This window comes from Rhinatrema bivittatum, chromosome 16 (assembly GCF_901001135.1).
Source record: "Rhinatrema bivittatum chromosome 16, aRhiBiv1.1, whole genome shotgun sequence".
NCBI classification, from domain to species: domain Eukaryota; kingdom Metazoa; phylum Chordata; class Amphibia; order Gymnophiona; family Rhinatrematidae; genus Rhinatrema; species Rhinatrema bivittatum.
Genome location: NC_042630.1, coordinates 2,964,456 through 2,984,236, shown reverse-complemented (window position 1 = coordinate 2,984,236; position 19,781 = coordinate 2,964,456). Strand labels below are relative to the sequence as shown.

General features: G+C 45.8%; 1 protein-coding gene across 1 annotated transcript; it reads right to left on the bottom strand.

Moving 5' to 3' along the window:
* Nucleotides 1–7,294: 7,294 nt before the first annotated feature.
* LOC115078241 (DBH-like monooxygenase protein 2) lies at nucleotides 7,295–17,317 on the bottom strand. Its single transcript, XM_029581032.1, has 3 exons — nucleotides 17,193–17,317; nucleotides 10,308–10,416; nucleotides 7,295–8,092 (listed from the first exon to the last, which is right to left on the bottom strand). The coding sequence occupies exons 1-3, from the start codon at nucleotides 17,297–17,299 to the stop codon at nucleotides 7,979–7,981; spliced, it is 330 nt and encodes a 109-aa protein (XP_029436892.1). The 5' UTR covers nucleotides 17,300–17,317; the 3' UTR covers nucleotides 7,295–7,978.
* Nucleotides 17,318–19,781: the final 2,464 nt, after the last annotated feature.

Genomic DNA, 19,781 nt, shown 5'->3' with positions numbered 1-19,781 from the left:
GGTAAGTAATTACCCTGTTCTGCAATCCCTTCAGTCTCAGAGATTTGGAAACTCTTTCCTTTCCCTCCCACTGTGGACCTGGCAACTCCCATTACATTTTCTGCCGACTAGGATTAGCGCCTGAAGCACAATCAAGCCAAACCCAGAAGTATATAATCATACTTACATTCCGCCTTTTAATTCAAAAGGGACCCAAAGCACTTTTTATTAAGAAATGGTATGCAATACAATACAATCTATGATAATATGACTTGTTTTTTTCATGGACATAGTTGCAGATAATTATCTTAATTATTTATCAGTTTATGTATGTTTATTTTTTAAAATGTGTAGGCCGCACAATCCATAGTCCTAGGCAGTTTACAATAAAACCTACATATTTACAATAGAAACAAAGCACAATACAGAGACAAGTCTGCTGCAGATAGTTATTTTATATTTTATTTATAAAAATGTTGTGGGTGAGTAACATCAAAACATACATAAGAACAAATGAAATACAAAACTGAACTGAAATAAATAGAGAGGCTTATGATGTAAGCTGGCCAGCAAAACAAAATTAAAAGCCAGCAAGTTGCATTATATCATCAAACTGTTTGGTGCCTAGATGTTAAAACTAATTCTGGGTAAAAGCCAGCGCCTTCTGAAAAGGATTCACTGAGGCTGATCATCTGCTGTCAGCTAACTGTGGCTCCCGCTAATGCCAGAAGCTAAAAGCTTGAAGGAACAGATGGGCCTTCCCTCGCCTCTGGAAACAGGTCAATGAGGTATCTGGTTTTAACTCATTTGGATGTGTTCATCTTGCCTCCCCTTCTACCCCCCGTAGGAACGTATGCCCTATAAAGAAAACACCTGTACAGATGTATTTATTTATTTATTTTATTTAGGCGTTTTATAGGCCGTCGTTCCAAAAGAAGATCACAACAGTCTACAAATTCTGTATGCATATTCATGGTCAATGATCACCTACTGGGACAGCGCTACAGCAAATACATATCCAAGTTCATATTCATAGGTTATTACAAAGCCAACAAGTAATCTGAGTCATATTCATACATTTCCAGGTCAGCACAACAGCAGCCTCAAATTCTAATTCTCCTAGAGGTGTACATTACATCTTTCAGTTCTTTCTTATTGCTTCACTGATAATATCTCTGGTATTTACAGAGGAGTTATCGTCGTATAGGTATTTTACATTAAGTCGTATGCATTCCTAAAGAGCCATGTTTTCAATTCACACTTGAAGCTTTTGCTTTCTGTTATCCCACGCAGTGACTCTGGGAGGGAGTTCCACAACTTGGGACCCCCTATGGAGAACATTCGATCTCTTATTTGTGTAGGTGTATGTTCCCTGTTGAAGGTACTTTTAGAAGTCCTTTGTTTTGTGATCTTAGGGATTTTGTGGAATGGCTAGATTTAAATACAAAAGGCACAGGACTGCAGTAACTATTTGGACTAGGCAGGTAGGAGGGCAGGTGACTGCAGTAAACATTTGCTTCCCTTTTGACTAAATTCAGATGGGTTCAAATTTTTCATCTAAATACTGAATGTCTGATCTTCAGTTTGGAATGCATGTGGTATAACATCATTACCTCTCCAGACTGACCTGCAAAATTCAGTGTTCCCAAGGGCTATAGAGTACCCTATAGGGAGAGGAGTAATTTGGGCTGTCCCTTATCTTATCCCGAATCTTCTTCTGAAGGTTTGAATACCACCACTACTTTATGGGATATTAATATCAGCTGTAGGGGACATCTTCTGTGTTTTTAGGCCCTTCGGTGTTGCTTCATATGATACCGACTATTGACCTTCATACCTAGGATCTTTTATATTTATCTTTCGTCCTCTTCAGTTTATAAAGGCCATATGTTTATATCCCTGATGCAGGAGGCAAGCTGAAACATGATCATGTCAGGTCACAGATTTCATTTAGATCATTTTTCTGATATTGATATTATCCTTATTATTATTTATTGTGTTATATAAATCAGTGGAACTTAGTGTATGTTTTTATGCTTTGCTGTGAATTATTAAAGTGTATTTTAATGATCCTTTGTTATAATTATTATGTATATTAGTTTCATTATGTATGCTGTTTGATATTGCATTTGATATATTAGCTAGATTAGTATCATATCATTTTCTTTGGCTTGTATATACGTATGCATATAAGTTCCCATGCATAAGTTATGCCATCTGAGAATGTTATTAGGAGAGTCCTGGATAGTGGCCATGAATATGTCCTGGTTTTAGATGATGTTAGCTCAGCTTTTGACAACCATTGACCACTAGATCCTATTACGGTCGTGGACCCTTGGGCCGGCTGAGACTGTAGATGGTAACCTGTGGGAAGCCACAGGAAGCGTCACAGCTGGGAGGCGGCGCTGAAGAGACTCTGGAGAAGACTTCACCACTGGAAGTCCGTGGTCCCCCCCGGGAGGAGCCTGTAGGAACCCGGACCTCTTGGACTTAGGTGGAATTCTATGCGACCAAGGATCCAGGCAGCGGCCGACGAGATGGACGATGGGTCCGGCTGAGACCAGGAGTCTGGATGGGACTTCACCCTCGGAAGCCCGCAGCTCCCCCGGGAGGAGTCCATGAGAGCCCGAGCCACTGGGACTTAGGAGAATTCTCTGGGCCAGCAAGTACCGGATACCTGCGGTGATGGAAGAGGCTGAAGTCGGAGTCCAAGGATGAAGCCGGGTCAGAAGCCAGAAGACAAATCCAAAGCCAGGGACGGAAGCTGAAGACGTAGTCAGGGAACGGAGCCAGGTCAGAAGCGACGATCCAGAATCCAAACGCAGCAATTAGTAACTCAGGGGAACTGAGCGAACCTCGTTGCAAGGCGAGGTTTAGGCCAAGCTGCAGGGTTTAAATCCCTTGCAGCGTCTGACGTCATCCTGAGGGCGTCCCCCGAGTTTCCCACGCTGGCCCCTTTAAATACTGAACCCCTGCACGTGCGCACGCCTAGGGGCGTGGCCAGATGCGACGCGATGCCGGCATCTCTCTCGAGGAGGGAGCGCCGCGGCTGAGGCCTGGGAAGGCCGAATCGGCAGCGCAGCGGCCCGGGCCAGCCTCGAGGTGAGTGATGGACCCGGGGCACGGCCCGGGGCCGTAACAGGTCCTCCTTTTTCATCTTAAAGAAGGAGGGATTACTGGGTTGGACCTTGAACAGTTTAGCTCTTACCTCTCTGGAAGGTCTCAGCAAGTCTGTTTTTCATCTCATGGTATTGCTGGCATAATATTAGTTCCAGAGTAGCACAGGGTTCAGCTCTGTCAGCTATGTTATTCAACAAATATATAGCACCCATCTGCAAACTGCTTTCTGGAATTTGCAATGGGTATAGATTATATGCTGATGACATCCAGTTTTTTATCAAATTGTCGCCATGATGGGCTGACTCTAGCGAGGCAGTGTCCATCTGCATTAATGCCATAAAGGCTTGGATGTCGCACAATAGGCTTGCGCTCAATCTATCTAAAACAGAACTGATTTTGTTATGTAGAAAGCCATCATTTTCTTATCCCCTGTCTGTGCCTGAGGCAGGCACTTTACTCCCCATCGCTCACTACATGAAAAACCTGGGTTTTCTGATTGACTCTAAACTCTCCTTTCAGCCCCAATTTAAGGCTATCCTGCGCAATGGGTTCTTCAAATTAAGAGTGCTTTGAGGTCTTAAATCTCTCCTTGAGCCATCAGATTTCATACAGTGCTTTAGACTTTCACCTCGCCCCTACTGACTACTGTAACTCTTTGTTTGTTGGCCTGCCTGATTTTATGTTTAAATCATTGCAGACTTTACAGAATGCAGCTGCTAGATTGATTAGTGGTAGGGATCATATTACTTCTGTTTTGGTCAGCCTTCTTAGATGCCTGTTGGTTATCGTGTTAAGTATAAAATTGCTACTTAAGTTCACAAGCTTATTGCCTTTGATTCTGTACCTTGGGCGAACGCCATGCTCCATCTGTACAATCCAGTGCCTGCCTTGCATGCTTTTCAGCGAGAGCTGTTGGATGTCCCATGTGTACACTGTGCACATCCCCTGGAGACTTGCAATCAAGCCTTTTCGGTTGCAGTCCCAGCCTTCTAGAATTCACTGCCTGCTGAATTGCGTCTTACCACTTGCACCAAAACATTCAGGTCTCAGCTGAAAACATACCTGTTCCAACCTTGCCTTTGCTTAGTTGATGTTTAAGTTCTTTAGGGATTGTTTTTTGATTGCTGATGTTTTAGTTGTTTTATCAAGTTTTGTTTCAATAGGAATTATTAGACTTATGCATTTGGATTATTATATGTATGGTAATTTTATTTCTGGATTGTTTGGATTATGTACATATTTTTTTTTTGTAATGTTTGTCACCAGGTGACTAATAAATAAATATATTTACACATGTAAGTTTGTTCTGAAAATTACTCAGTAAAGTCTGAATGTACAATGAATACGGACTTTACTGCTGTGTGGGCTGCTTAAATTACCCTTTCTGTGATATTAATGAGCTGCTGGAAGGTAGCAGCAGTCCTGTGCAGTCCGAAGGGTAATACTTTGAATTGTGATAACTCTAATGGAGTAGTAAAGGCGTCTTCTCTCAGGATACTGTGTCTCGGGGATTCTGTCAGTACCTTTTGGTTAAATCTAGTGTAGTAAGGTACTTAGCCTGACCTAGCTGTTCAGTTATCTACCATTTACATTGGATAAGCATCAAACTCGGAGATTGTGTTAGATTCTGTATAGGTATTCAAAAAGCTATATGTGCCATTAGTTGTTGGCACCAAAACTACCAGGCTAGCCTATGAACTATGGGGTCTCTTTGATAAATGTAAGCCATAGCATTTCTATGATTTTTTTTTAATCTAATTCCTTTTTCTTCACATCAGGTATCTGTGGCTTTTATCTCACAACCCACCAGGGTGCTATGATAATTCTTTGCTGGATAAGAGCTATGTGGCTTGGAATAGGGGAGAATGCATCCTGAGCTGTACTTTCTCTGGCTCTTTGTCAGATGTTAAGTAACTCAAACCTCCACTTCCTGCCTCATTTCATCTACATATGATTCTAAATCCTCCTCACTTTGCTCCTGTTTGATCATATACATGTCCTGCTCAAGCCATGGCATCACTAAACCGAAATGATTCCCTTGCGTCCATCACCCTCCCCCCTCCAGGTTTACGTCATTTTTCATGATATAAAGTTGTCTCTTGGTAATGCTGAATCCTTGCTGTTTTACGAGCATTTGTTATGAGATGTGGATAATAGAACTCGTACCTTCTCCCACAGTTGGTACTTCCCCTCCCAAATCCCATGGTTAATAACTTTCTGCTTGTTTTTCCTGTGCTCTGTTTGCCTCCTCCACATCTACCACTACGCTATTCAGTCATCCACCACCCTTTCCATAAAGTGGTTTCCCTTGTGCTCTCTGAGCCTCTCAGCTTCAGATCTTGACCCCATATCTCTGAGTTTATTTTTCTATTAAAAATGTCTCTTTGCCATGTATTATTGAAGCCTATCAAATATTTGTATGTGTCCATTCTATTCTTTATTCCAGCTAGTACAATTTGAGAACCTCAAGTCTGTGTTGCAGGTCTTGTATCACTTTACTATCCCTTTTCTGAACTCCTTCCATCTTTTCAATGTCCTTATGAAGGAAGCTACAACAGTCAGAAGTGAACACAGTGTTCAAGGTGGAGAATCACGAGTGATTTATACAAGAGTAGGGGCAAAGGTCTGTGTGTGTGATAGGCCGGCAGAGGTTACAGTGTACACAGACCAGGTGTGAGGGTTTTAAAAGCTTTTTTTTTTTTAGAGAGCTTTTCTTCTGTTGCTGCCATTTAAAGGACCTAATACACCCCATGTGAGTCAGACCTGGCTACTACTTCGACAGGAGACCACCTGGGAAGGTCAGGGTGCTGCATGCTACAAAACTCAAGGGCAAACCACTGCAGTAAATCAGGGTAAGATGGGTAGGCCACGATTGCCAAACCTTTGAAAATGTGTCTACCTCGACCGCCACCACCGTACCTCACCGCGGGGACCCTGAGAGACACCTACTGCTGCCTCAGAAGCAGTCACGTTTTCATCTGAATGCAAAACTCATAATATGTGAATAATATGTCACCACAGAGACTTCTTTGTTTACTTAGATTTTTATTTGTAGTATGACAGAAATCAGCTTACAGCAGCTTCCCTGAAACCCAAAGTGAGCATGCTCAGACTCAGTTACGGTACATCATAGGTTAACTCTACTGCAACCCAGCAAAGCCTTGACAAGCCACAGCAAAACCTGCAAGTTAATGAGTGGAAAGCATCTAAGTGGGTTTCTTTGTCTGTGTGTTTTTACCACTGGTGAAAGTGCAGAGTGGCAGGAGTGTCCCAGTCTGCCTTTGCAAAAGCCAATGTTGTGGGAGAGTCGCTGGCCCACCAACCCATTTCCTGCAGGAGAAGGGCATTATGGGAAAGGGAGCAAACAGCATCATGAGAAAGGGGCGAGGAGACGAGGCATCATGGTGTACGAGAAATAAGGAGTATATTGTGGGGGAGTGCATGGACAAAAGGAGAAACTGATAGAGATGTGAATCGTGTGCCAGATCGTCTTAACGATCAGATTCGGCTGGGGGGGGGGGGGGGGGGGTGAGGAAATCTGATCGTTAAGATATGTGAATTGGAATCGTTTCCGATTCCAATTCACATCGCTAATTTTTTTTTTAGGGAGCCCCTATAGGGGCTGATGAGTAAAGATGGCCGGCCAATGGCACGGATACCCTGTCACATGGTAAAGGCAAAGGGGCATCGGCACCATTTTTTTTTTTAGAACAGCTGATGCCTGGGAACGGGAAATCTTTCCCCGAGGCCCCCCTGGATCTCTCCTCTCCCCGAAGCCCCCCAAAGCCCCCCTGGACCACCAGGTAACTTTAAAAGTTTTTGGGGGGGTCGGGAGGGGGGGGTTCGATTTAAAGGGTCGGGTGGGTTGTTTTTTTTATCGGGCCATCGGCGCCATTTTAATTAGTGGCAGCCAAAATGGCGCCGATGGTCCGAGAGTGGGAGATCGCGCCGGGACACCCCCCCCCCCCCACTGGACCACCAGGTAACTTAACATTTGGGGGGGGGTTCGGGAGGGTGGGGGAGGGTAAGGAATTGGTTTTAAAGGTTCGGGGTGGGTTTAGGGGTTGTTTTGGTGTGTCGGTTTTCCCGTGCCCTATTTAACGATACAATACAAATGCCCCTGACGATAAATCGGGGGCATTTGTATTGTATCGTGCACTCTAATGATTTAGGACAATTTTAAAATTATCTGACAATAACTTTAATCGTTCAAAAACGATTCACATCCCTAGAATCTGACATCTCAGGAGGTGGCAGGGAGAGGGAGACTGGACATAGTGGAAGGATGTAGGGAAGAAGGGGGCAGTGAGAGAGGGGCATCATAAGAGGAGGTAGAGGCAGGGGCATAATGGGAAAGAGGAGAGACAGACCGTCTTGAGAGAGAGAGAGGCATCTTGGATGCAAGGAGAGAAGTGATCATAAGAAGGGACAAGAAGAGAGGAATAGCAAGTCTAGGGCAGGGAGAGGGCCCATCAGGTGATCACTTGAGTCAAGCCAACATCCTAAGTAATAGTCTTACGATTGTAGAGCTGCTACTTCATACCTGATGGCTTGGTGGGGGTAAGGGGAAAGGCAGGAGAAGACCACCCCTCCATTTGGTTACCCATCACAGCAACAGACCACTACTCGGCCATGAATCGCACCCCAGCTCTGATGATATCCCCCTGCCGCACACTACCCTATGGGCCTCCCTCATCTCTAGACCTCAGTGGTTTAGTGGAGATTCTACAAAGGAAAAGCAAGCAAGCAAGCATCACCCTGAGAAAGCAGCTGCAAGGCGCAGACCCAATACCAACTTAACATCCACCTGCGCTAGGGAGGCGGGTCTGCTCTTTCTACAACTTAAGGAGCTTCATGAGCATTTTGCCTAGAGCAGACCTTAAGCGGTGGATGGTGCAGCTGTACCCGGGACGGGATAGGTGGCATTGCTGCAGGCACCTCTCTCCGGTGGGATGATCTCGTAGTTGCTTCCCATATCGGGAACAATTTTTCCCTACAATCAGAAAGGGGAAGTCAGGTAAAAATCCCTTACTGTATATCATTCTATGTAAGGTAGACACCAAGAGAAATCTGCATCCTGCCCACCTATCTGCAGAGACTGAGGGCAAACTTTGCACTGGTCTCAAAGAGAAAACATCCATGCATTTTTCCTCTGAAATATTCCGAAAGGAAAATGGGCCTAACGCACTCGCACCTCTTTTTTGTGTGGCTACCTTTTTTCACGTGAATCTCTGCGTCTACTTTTCAAAATGCAAATACACACGCATAGGGGTCTATATTCAAAGGCATTTAACCAGATAACCTGTCAGATATCCAGCTAGATGCCAACTTTTGAATATCTAGGTCACTTATCCGGCTAAAACTTAGCGAGATAATTTAGGGATGCTCCAGGGCGAGGCTACGTTTTCCGGTTTACTTAAGCCCATTTTCAGCTGTATCCCGCTAAGTTATTCAGCTGCGTGTGGGGGAAAAAGTGAGGTGTAGGCTTGTGGCCCGACTCCCATAACTCCGCTCAGTATGTGAAACATGGGGCCCGCCAGGCCAAGCACCCCCCACCTGCTCCCAGCCTAGCGCACAGGTTCCTGGGCTTCTGAACGCACTAGACCAGCGCCTGATGCAATAAGGAGATTAGAGCGTCCAAAACGCACGCCCACACAAATGCGTGGCCGATGGTGCCCATCACATATAAATCACATGTAGATGAGGCTCTTAGCTATTACCCCCCCCCCCCATGCAGAAAATCGCAGGGCACCCAACCTGCACCTTTTAATGCAGAAAATGTAACTCCTGCCCCGCAGCTGGAGTTGTCAAGGGCTCAGGAGAAATTTAAAAATACGGTCATCTATGGTTCCTCCGATTTGGTATCGATGTGACACTTAGATGCACTGCTCGCGGTGTTGAAAAATAAACGTAGCTTGGATTGATTAAAAAAAATATATGTTATGGCTGCATAATTTAGCTTTGGGCGTCTTCAGCAACTTCAAAAAAGCCGAGCAGAAGAAGTGGCATAAAACGGACGCTCGTACTGCGCGCCCGAAGCATTTCAGCGCTAGGGCTGCGCATTTCTTTCCTAGCGCGTCCTTTTTAACGCATTTAAATGCTGCATCGGGCGCCCGGGGGGGGGAAGACACATTTTCAATGCGCGTTTTATTGCATCGGCCCCACAGCAGGAGGGCAGTGAGTGACTTGTAGTTGCCTCACCTGCTAATGTTTTCCTGCCTGACAATGCTTGCTGTGGCATTGTTTGTTTATTACATTCAATAACAATTCAATTATAAAGAAAGAAATGAGCAGGGCTTCTACAACTATGCAAGATTCACCCTCGTTCAGACTGTATTTTAACTGCCTTACTACATGGAGTTTCTAGAGGTAGGCGTAAAGTCTCAAATAAAGGTAGGGGGGATTTAGGTAGGGCTGGGGGGTTGGTTAGATAGGGGAAGGGAAGGTGGGGGGAGGCGGTAGGAAAGTTCCCTCCGAGGCCGCTCCAATTTCGGAGCACCGACCCTGCCTTGTATCCCCTCTCTCTATCTGCCCCCGACCCTCTATCCTGCTGACCCCCCCCCCCCCCCCCATAGAGCAACCTCAATGTTTATTGGTTCAATGTGCTTCCAAAGGAAAAGGCAGAAAAAAATTAATTGGCAGAGCTGGGGATTAGAGCTGAGGCACAGGGAGATAAAGTGACTCCCCTGAGGTCACACACAGAGTCAGTGACAGAGCCGGGGATTAGAGCTGAGGCACAGGGAGATAAAGTGACTCCCCTGAGGTCACACGCAGAGAGTCAGTGTCAGAGCTGGGGATTAGAGCTGAGGCACAGGGAGATAAAGTGACTCCCCTGAGGTCACACACAGAGAGTGTCAGAGCTGGGGATTAGAGTTGAGGCACAGGGAGATAAAGTGACTCCCCTGAGGTCACACACAGAGAGTCAGTGTCAGAGCTGGGGATTAGAGTTGAGGCACAGGGAGATAAAGTGACTCCCCTGAGGTCACACACAGAGAGTCAGTGACAGAGCCGGGGATTAGAGCTGAGACACAGGGTGATAAAGTGACTCCCCTGAGGTCACACAAAGAGAGTCAGTGATAGAGCCAGGGATTAGAGCTGAGAAACATGGAGATAAAGTGACTCCCCTGAGGTCGCACCCACAGAGTTAGTGACAGAGCCGGGGTTTAGAGCTGAGTTTTGTAGTTATAATGTTTCATAAAGGAACTTACTGCATTACTTGTTATGAGGATCATCTGGGTTGACTCTCGATTGGCCTTTTGGGCAAAATCAGTGTTTATGGAATCCCAGGAGTAATTAGCAAGAGACTGCACAAGAGGCCTGCAGAGTGAATCAATGAAGCAAGTATTATACAGAAATACACAAAGTACCAGATGTGTTTTGTAAGTACTGATGGCATGGTTGCAGCTGTATGGGGCATTATTATTGTACTTATACAGCATTGATGGTATGTGCAGTGCTGAACGAGGCTTTATGATACATACATATACCTCACTGACAGCAGACGAGGGGTCCTATGAGGTGCATGAGGCACTATTATATCTCTACAGTGTGTATATATAATTTTGAAGATCATATCTCTGCATGTTGCATTTCTCCCTAAACACGCCCTGGGCACTGCATAACTGATAGGTTTTGTTATTCTGGCACTCTAAGGTGCCAGTGTGAGGGGTGTGTAACCTTTGATCCAAGTCATTAGTGTTGCATTAGGGGCGAATCCTCCCTCCTCCATTCCCTGACCCCCCATACAAACGTCATCCCTTCTAAAAGCAGGACATCTCGGGGAAGCTGCTCACTAATACTGAAAGCCTTCATTTCAGAAAAAAGGATCTGGGCAGAGTTTGCAAGCACCATCTCTCCCAGAGAGCCCTAAAAAACATTGTCTTTTTACCCTGGATTCAGCCAAACCAGTATTAAATTCAAAACCCTTTGCTTCATCTTGAAATGTGTAAATAAGCAGGGCCTAAATGCCTCTCCCTGCGGCCCCACCAGAGATCTTCTCAAAATCCCCTTCTCTCCTCCGCCTCCCCTGCAACCTTTGCAAAAGCGGCCCAGCTGTGCCCTCAGAATCTGGATTGAGCTGTCCTAGCTCCCTTTCTGGAAGGGCTGTGTAAGGAGGCCTCCCTGCAGCCTGCTCAGTAATGAGGGAGAAGCCCCGCTGCCCTTATGCAACCCTTCTCCACCCTCCTCATTGGTTTTAATTGCTCAGTAATGAGGGAGAAGCCCCGCTGCCCTTATGCAACCCTTCTCCACCCTCCTCATTGGTTTTAATTGCTCAGTAATGAGGGAGAAGCCCCGCTGCCCTTATGCAACCCTTCTCCACCCTCCTCATTGGTTTTAATTGCTCAGTAATGAGGGAGAAGCCCCGCTGCCCTTATGCAACCCTTCTCCACCCTCCTCATTGGTTTTAATTGCTCAGTAATGAGGGAGAAGCCCCGCTGCCCTTATGCAACCCTTCTCCACCCTCCTCATTGGTTTTAATTGCTCAGTAATGAGGGAGAAGCCCCGCTGCCCTTATGCAACCCTTCTCCACCCTCCTCATTGGTTTTAATTGCTCAGTAATGAGGGAGAAGCCCCCTGCCCTTCCACCCATGCTATCACTTATGCAACCCTTCTCCACCCTCCTCATTAATTAATCCGCTTTGAAGCCATTTTGGAAAAAGGCAGAATATCAAATGTTTACAAATAAATAAAATAAATAAAGTATATATGCAGGGATTTCTAGGGACCTTCCTTTTCAGTTTTTAATTTTGCCTGGAAATTTCAATGTTAGAATAAAAAAGAAATCAGTGAAAAAAAATGACTTTTCCCACTGATTTTTCTCCTTTGTGTTATTTCAAAGTAATTTTTTCACTGACATCTTTTGTTCTAAAATTGAAATTCCCAGGCAAAATAAAATAAAAACTGAAAACTAAAGTCCCTATTTATTTCTTAGCATGTGATCACCATCTTTCCCTGTAACATCAAGGTAGGGTACAATTAAAAAAAAGAAAATGTTCAAATACTGAAATAACATTAGTAAGATTTTAAAAACTCTGAAACAGATGCAAAGCAGGGCATTCAAGAAGGGAATACTGGAGAAGTAATCTATGCCTTGGTTTCTTCCCAGTTCATAACTCAAATGGAATGGAATTCCAACAACCAAATGTTCTCTGTAACTTAGCCGAAATAGACAGGGAATAACAATCCTTCAGATGTGGAATCCCACACTTATTTGGGTTTATCCAAAGGACAAACATTATTAAATCAAAGCAAGGAACTGAAAGGCCATCCTAACCTCAGCTGAAGTTCCCTTAAGATTGGACGATATATGCTGATTTGTAGTTCCAGCTAGAAGTCTGGAAGTTGTGTTTTGCAAAGGTGGAAAATGCCACAATACTCGCTGATATGCTACTGTACAAAGCATTACAATAATCTATACAATTAATAACCAGCGACTGTAGCTAAGTGTGACTTTTCAAAAAATGGTGGCACTTAAACAAAAAAGAGCAAACTGCCAATGAAATTTGGAAGACTCATCATAGCTGTAATAATTCAGAGGCTGTGTACAGTTATTCGTAATTAGAAACAGAGAAATGACGGCAGAAGAAGACCAAACGGCCCATCCAGTCTGCCCAGCAAGCTTTCACACTTATTTTTTTCTCTTTCATACTTATCTGTTACTCTTGGCCCCCATCAGCAACCCCCTGGTTCCAGTTTCCCTCGCCACTGATGGAGAGAGCAGCGCTGGAGCTGCATCCAAGCCAAGCATCAAGCTCAATTGGTCAGGGGTAGCAACTGCTGCAATAAGCAAGTTACTCCCACGCTTATTTGTTTGCCCAGCCTGTGCCATTCAGTCCTTGTTAGTTGTTGTCTGAATATAATTCCTCTTTTCTTTATTCCCCCTGCCGTTGAGGCAGTGTGTTGCGCTGGATATGTATTCCCAGTGAAGTATCAGGCTTTATTGAGTCAGGGTAGTAACTGCCGTTCTATGTCATCTTACAGTAAGTTACAAGGCCAATCTTCATATCTGGCAAAACGTGTAGCAAGGAGAGAAAAGTAAAGAAATATGATCAGAGGGGCTTAGTGAGGTACAATAAAAGGAACTACCCAGGGGAATAAAGTCAAACAATTCCTCAATATGACTCAGCACACACACATCCGAGTCACTGGAGCAATGACCCCTCAGCAAGGTTTACAGCCAAGCTTCCTTAAACAGGACCAGATCACAGACTGAGACTGCTTCCAAGCATCAGCGACCACAGAACTGTAATCTGCCACCCTTTATCCTCTGCTGCAGAGAATGCAAACAGTCAAGCGCTGCAGTACCACACTACTCTGCCCTCTGAGTCCTCGCCCAGTGGTAGAGAATGGGCAAGTCTGCAGTCACCAGCTGAAAGCCACCCCAGGAACGAAAGGCATGATAATGCACACAAGACAGAAGGGTCATCGTCAACGTCTGCAACTTCTACCCTTCCTTCCACTACAAACAGGAAGTTAGAAGACCCAGACAGGCAATCTCCTTTGCTCCAGAAACCTCACCCTCTATAGAAATCTTGTGGCTTTAGTGAGAAATCTCTAGCAAAGGAAGCGTGGAATATATTTCAGGTGCTGCTCTTCCACAAACCACATCTGGAGATGGCAAGGCAGTCGTTAAGTCGCAGAGTATGGCAGAGAGAAACGTGTCGCGGCTGAGCACTGAAATGCTCTTTAGAAGACTCAACCTGTGCTTTGACGCATGCCAGCGAGAATGGCACAGATAGAATTATGGTACCTCAAGGTACTCTCAAATGTGCTGAAGTCTGTGGAGAACTCCACATAGGAGGTTATATTGTAAGATATGTCCGAAACAGCAGTCCAAGAGATCAGTGAAGATGTATGTCATCAAGGACCATCAACACAACAACACACCACTTGCAACCTTGTGAAAATGCGTAATCAATATTGTTAATTCACAACCTGAATATGTACTATAATGTCTTTACTTACTCACTAACTTATTTATATAACAACCAAAACCTGTATTCCTTTATCAATCGAAACATATAAACTGTTGTGATGGCGAACCCGAACGATGGTATATACAGCTCGATAACTAAAAAAAATAAAATAAAAATAAATAAATCACTAGCAAGATCATAGAAAGATTACTCTCCATAAGCACTAAAAACATGCAGAAGTAATAGAGACGAAGGGAAGAAGAGTGAACGGGTATGTGAGAGAGGCATCTTAAAGATAGCATCCGTATGTAACTACAAGTTGCAATCCATATGGGCCAGAGCTTTTTCCTATGCTGCTTCCGATTTGAGGAATATGTTACCCAAAGAACTGCAGTGTATAGAAGATGTTAAAATATTCAGGAAACTATCATGATCCTAGTTTTACATTCCCTTGTTCAATGTAATTGCACTCTCTGAGGCACCGTTACTGTTACAATGTAAACCGAATTGATTTGTAACCTTTTACAAGAATTTCGGTATATAAAACTGTTAAATAAATAAATAAATAAATAAATAAATAAACAAACAAACAAACAAACAAACTGCTTTTACTATGTACCGTGCATAGTATTTTATGATGTATGTTTTTATGTTTATTTGTCATTCTGAATAACATAATGCTCCCTGAGTTGATCAATTTATGGAGATTGTGGATAATAAACCATGCTAAATAAATAAAACGAAAGATGACTCCTTTATAGAATGTAACCAGATACTAAACAATAGGGATAAAAGTCCTCCACCAGAAGCAGCATGGTATCATCCCCATCTGGCTTATAGTGAAACATCTCCCACCCCTGCATCAAGATGCTCATATTCCACACAAGGGTCAACAACGCTCCCTAAGTCCCATTGCCTGGAATGGCTGATAGTAGTTGATGTCTACGTTCAAGTGCATTAATGAACTGCGCAAAGCAGAGCAAAAGATGGGCTGACCAGCTCATCAACCTGCCACTTTTTAGTGTTGAGTGTTTCCAGACAAATAAAAGCAGGACAAGTATACAGCAAGATACTTCAAACTTCCTAAATGCTCTCCAAAGATCCTTCTCCAAAAGGGGACCAGCCAAGCTGCTCCATTCTGACTGTGAAACCAACTTGGAGCCTGAAGAGAGTTGAAGATCAGCTCAGATAACGTGAACAATTTCACTGTCAAAAGGTAGCTGTGTAACATGAACACATGGGAGTTCAGCGTTTCTCTCTCTTCACATATGGGTGGAATCTGAGAATGCATGATCTGGATTGCTCCATCATATCCTGGACCCACTAGCTCTAAATGTCTCTGCTATCACCAACATGAGCACTCGTGTCCCTATTTCTATTCATCCTGAATCCTGCTGTACTGGCGTGAATCTGGCGCCACCTAAGGATCTCTATGAGTGGCAGTGGACAGAAATCCAAAGCCTTGGCAGAAGTCTTCTGGAAATGCTGGAGACCTAAGTATCTCCCAGCACTTCAGAGTCACCACAAATGACAATCTAACTGAGCAGACGCCAGGAAATCTCATTCGACCCAAAGGCAAGCAAGCTCAGCGAAAGTACAGCTGAAGGGGCCTCGTTGTGCAACCTTTCCCAGCAGACATGGAGACGTCCGCGAGATCGAGACCAAAATAGCACAAGAAGACACAGTGAAATTCTCCATTACGTCTCATGAAGAAGTCAGGGCACTATAGACCTATAGCCTTTCAGGTTTTGTATAAAGTTATATAGTAATGGTATCTTCTGATACTAGATGAGGAGTGTTTTGTTATATATAACTTATATTTTTTGTAGTACACCGTGGGATCTGTGGTCTTTTTCATTCACTCCGTTACACTTTAAGGGCATGTAATCTTTGATCCACTAGATTATTAATGTTGCATTCTGGGAGATTTCCCCGCCCTGTTGTCCAATTCCCCACCCAGAATGTAATTTTTATCCCAACTGGTCCCGCCTAAAAGCAGGGCATCTTGGGGAAGTTTACAGCACAGAGTGAAGATGCTGCATTTCAGACAGCTGGCGCTCAGCTTGCCACCAGTAGAAGTGCTGTCTGTTAGCTGACTCATCACTGCTGGATTGATTCAGAGACTTTGGATAGTTATTGCTTGCTCCACTTCATCTTACAGTAAGTTCTATGTTTATTCAGTTGTTCTGTAATACATGTTTGAACATTAAGTATCGAGTTTTATGTGCATATCTGATGTTGGAAATAGAGTTTAGCTTATGGCTAACTCCACAGTGAAACATGCAGCGAGGACGGAATGGCATCTCCTCCATCAGGCTACTTTTAGCCTTTCCAATAACCGGGACCATTTACCCAGGTAAATATGTTTATCAGGGTAATCACCTCAATGCACGGGAGATCATTGCAGAAGGAGGTCAATCGCCTTTCCAGCACCCAGACCAGACCAAGGCGACGTACTAAGCTGTTGGTTCACCAGAGTTGAATACCTGCACCCCTTACAGCAGCTAACTCTAGCCCCTCTTACAATGAGTGCTCCCTGGGGGCGTAACTTTCCCATCCTTAGCCTCCAGTTTAATAGGGAATCCTAGGGATCCACTCTTGGAAGAAGTTTCTACAACCTCCATTCCTCAAATGTTACTTCGCCTCGGGTTCTCTGCAGTGCCCGTCACTCTGCCTGTGGCTGAATTTTATTTATATTACACTTATAGTGAAGGATGTGCCACTGTGTGGCCATCATCTCAGCTTCCTCAACCTGCAGCTGCCACTGATCTGCTCACAAACTGCAGACCTTTCTTCTCAATGAGTTTCCAAGCCGCTCGGGACTCCTGGCAGCGTTTCTTGGCACTGCACAGGTCCTCGGCTGTAACTGGAATTTCTGTGGTAAGTTCTCCTCCATGAGCCCAGTTCCCTCTTTGTTTAATTGTGTGCCCTTTTCAGTTTGCTTAATTCATAATACTGGTAAATATATTTTGATAATACCTTTGGACATTTTCATTAGTCTTCTAAAACTCAGAATAAAAGAAGTTTATAAGAGGGGAGGCTGGGAGCCTTGGAGCTCAAACTAAGAATGTAAACTGTAGTAAGGGAAAGGAGAGGAAAACCTGAAGGGAAAGTAACTCACTGAACAGTCACAAATGGGGATATTTTTGGGGCTGGATCTGAGGCACTGGAACTTACAGAGATGCATTCACACCCAGCTGCTCAGCCATATACGTTTGGTTCACTTGCCCATCGCAGGACGAGATACCGTTGCTTGGGTAATAATAAAAAAAGACCATACACATTTCTTCACTGGTGCTTAATCCTCCCTGCCAGACAGATAAAGAAAGTGCAAAAATGGTGAACATTAATTAGCATTTACTGTGGCGAGATATTAAAAAAAACTCAGCACAGCAAATTCTCCTTCCAGGAGAAAAGAAATAGAAGAATCCTTCTGAGTATATGAAGATAGGAGAGAGTGGGGTGTGTCTCCAAGCCTGAAGTGTAGGGGTGTTCTCAGTGAAAAGACAGAGTGTAGGGTGTCACTTCAGTTTGAGGAGAGAGCGTGGGTGTGTCCTCAGTGTGAGGAAAAGAATGCAGAGTGTGTCTGAGCATGAAGAGAGTGTGGGATTGGCTTCGGTGTGAGAAGAGAACATGGGATGTGTCGGTCTGAGGGGCGAGTGTGGAGTGTGTCCTTGGTCTGAGGGGCGAGTGTGGAGTGTGTCCTTAGTGTGAGGGGAGAGTGTGCAGTGTTTCAAAGCCTAAGAAGAGAGAGTGGGGGGGGGGGGGGGGGTTCTCAATGAGAAGAGAAAGCATGGGGTGTGACCTCAGTGTGAGGGGAGAGCGTGGTGTAGCTTTAGCATGAGGGGAGAGTGTAGAATGCATCCTCAATTTGAGTGTCTTGTGTATTCTGTGAGGAAAGAACTCTGGGTGTATTCTCAGACTGAGGGAGAGTGCAAGGTGTTGTCTGAGCTTGAAAAGAGGGTGTGGGGGTTGTGTCTGAGCTTGAGAAGAGGGTGTGGGTGGTGTCTGAGGCCTGAGAAGAGGGTCATTTGAAATGACAGATTACCAGGAAGTCGGGACTGCCAGTCCCCCCCCCTCCCCTCCTCCCGAATCAGGGCGCAAAAAGCAGCCTTGCTCCGGGGAGGAGGGGAGAGAGAGGGACACTGACAGTGTGAAGCGGCGAAGCAACTTACTTTTTGCACCCCCCCCTCCGGACATCGGACGACCTTCTCCTGCCTCCAGCTGCTCGCGAAGATGGACGCCTCCAAAAAGTAAGTTGCTTCGCAGCTTCACACTGTCAGTGTCTCTTCTTCCCTCCTCCCGAAGCAGGGCGCGAAAAGCAGCCTTGGCTCCGGGAGGAGGGAAGAAGGGGCTGGCAGTACGAAGCGACTTACTTTTTGCAGCCCCTCCGGACATTAGAGGGGGCTGCAAACGTTTTTTTCGCTTTTTTTTTTTTTTTTTGCTTCGGGAGGAGGGGAGAGGACTGCGGCTGCCCCGGAGGACCGGCACCCATGATCGCGGCCGGGGCAGGTGAGCGGGGGCTGGGGGAAAGCTTGCGCCTACACTTACCCCCTGCCTCTACCGCAGGGGTAGGGGTAGGCGGTAAGTTAGCAGGTTAAACGCGCGACAAAACGGCAGGGGAAAGATAGCGATAGTCGTGGCGCGGGTTTACGGGATGCTAGGGAATAGCTAATTCGCTCGTTTGCATGCAATATACATGCCGCGTGCGGAAGGGGTTGGACGGGGATTTTAGGACGCGGTAGCAGTAGGTTAAAGGGGATTCGGGATCACAGGAAGGGGTAACGTGGCCGGAAAGTGAGTAGAACGCGGCGTAGGAGCAGGGTAAAAGCGGCCGCACTTTACAGGATAGACCTGGAAGGCTGGCACGTGTCCTCGCATGGAGAGAGTGGAGGGGGGAATATGGTGGATATCCCTGAGGTGAGGGGGAACGAGGGCTGTGTCCTCGGCATGGGGAGGGGGGAAGGGGGGGATATGGTGGATATCCCGAGGTGAGGAGGTAACGAGGGCTGTGTCCTCGGCATGGAGAGAGTGGAAGGGGGGAATATGGTGTATATCCCTGAGGTGAGGATGGAGGGAACGAGGGCTGTGTCCTCGCATGGAGAGAGTGGAAGGGGGGAATATGGTGGATATCCCGAGGTGAGAGGGAACGAGGGCTGTGTCCTCGGCATGGAGAGAGTGGAAGGGGGGAATATGGTGATATCCCTGAGGTGAGAGGGGAACGAGGGCTGTGTCCTCGGCATGGAGAGAGTGGAAGGGGGGAATATGGTGGATATCCCTGAGGTGAGGAGGGAACGAGGGCTGTGTCCTCGGCATGGAGAGAGTGGAAGGGGGGGAATATGGTGGATATCCCTGAGGTGAGGGGGAACGAGGGCTGTGTCCTCGGCATGGAGAGAGTGGAAGGGGGGAATATGGTGGATATCCCGAGGTGAGGAGGGAACGAGGGCTGTGTCCTCGGCATGGAGAGAGTGGAAGGGGGGAATATGGTGGATATCCCGAGGTGAGGAGGGAACGAGGGCTGTGTCCTCGGCATGGAGAGAGTGGAAGGGGGGAATATGGTGGATATCCCGAGGTGAGGAGGGAACGAGGGCTGTGTCCTCGGCATGGAGAGAGTGGAAGGGGGGAATATGGTGATATCCCGGTGAGGAGGGAACGAGGGCTGTGTCCTCGGCATGGAGAGAGTGGAAGGGGGGAATATGGTGGATATCCCGAGGTGAGGAGGGAACGAGGGCTGTGTCCTCGGCATGGAGAGATTGGAAGGGGGAA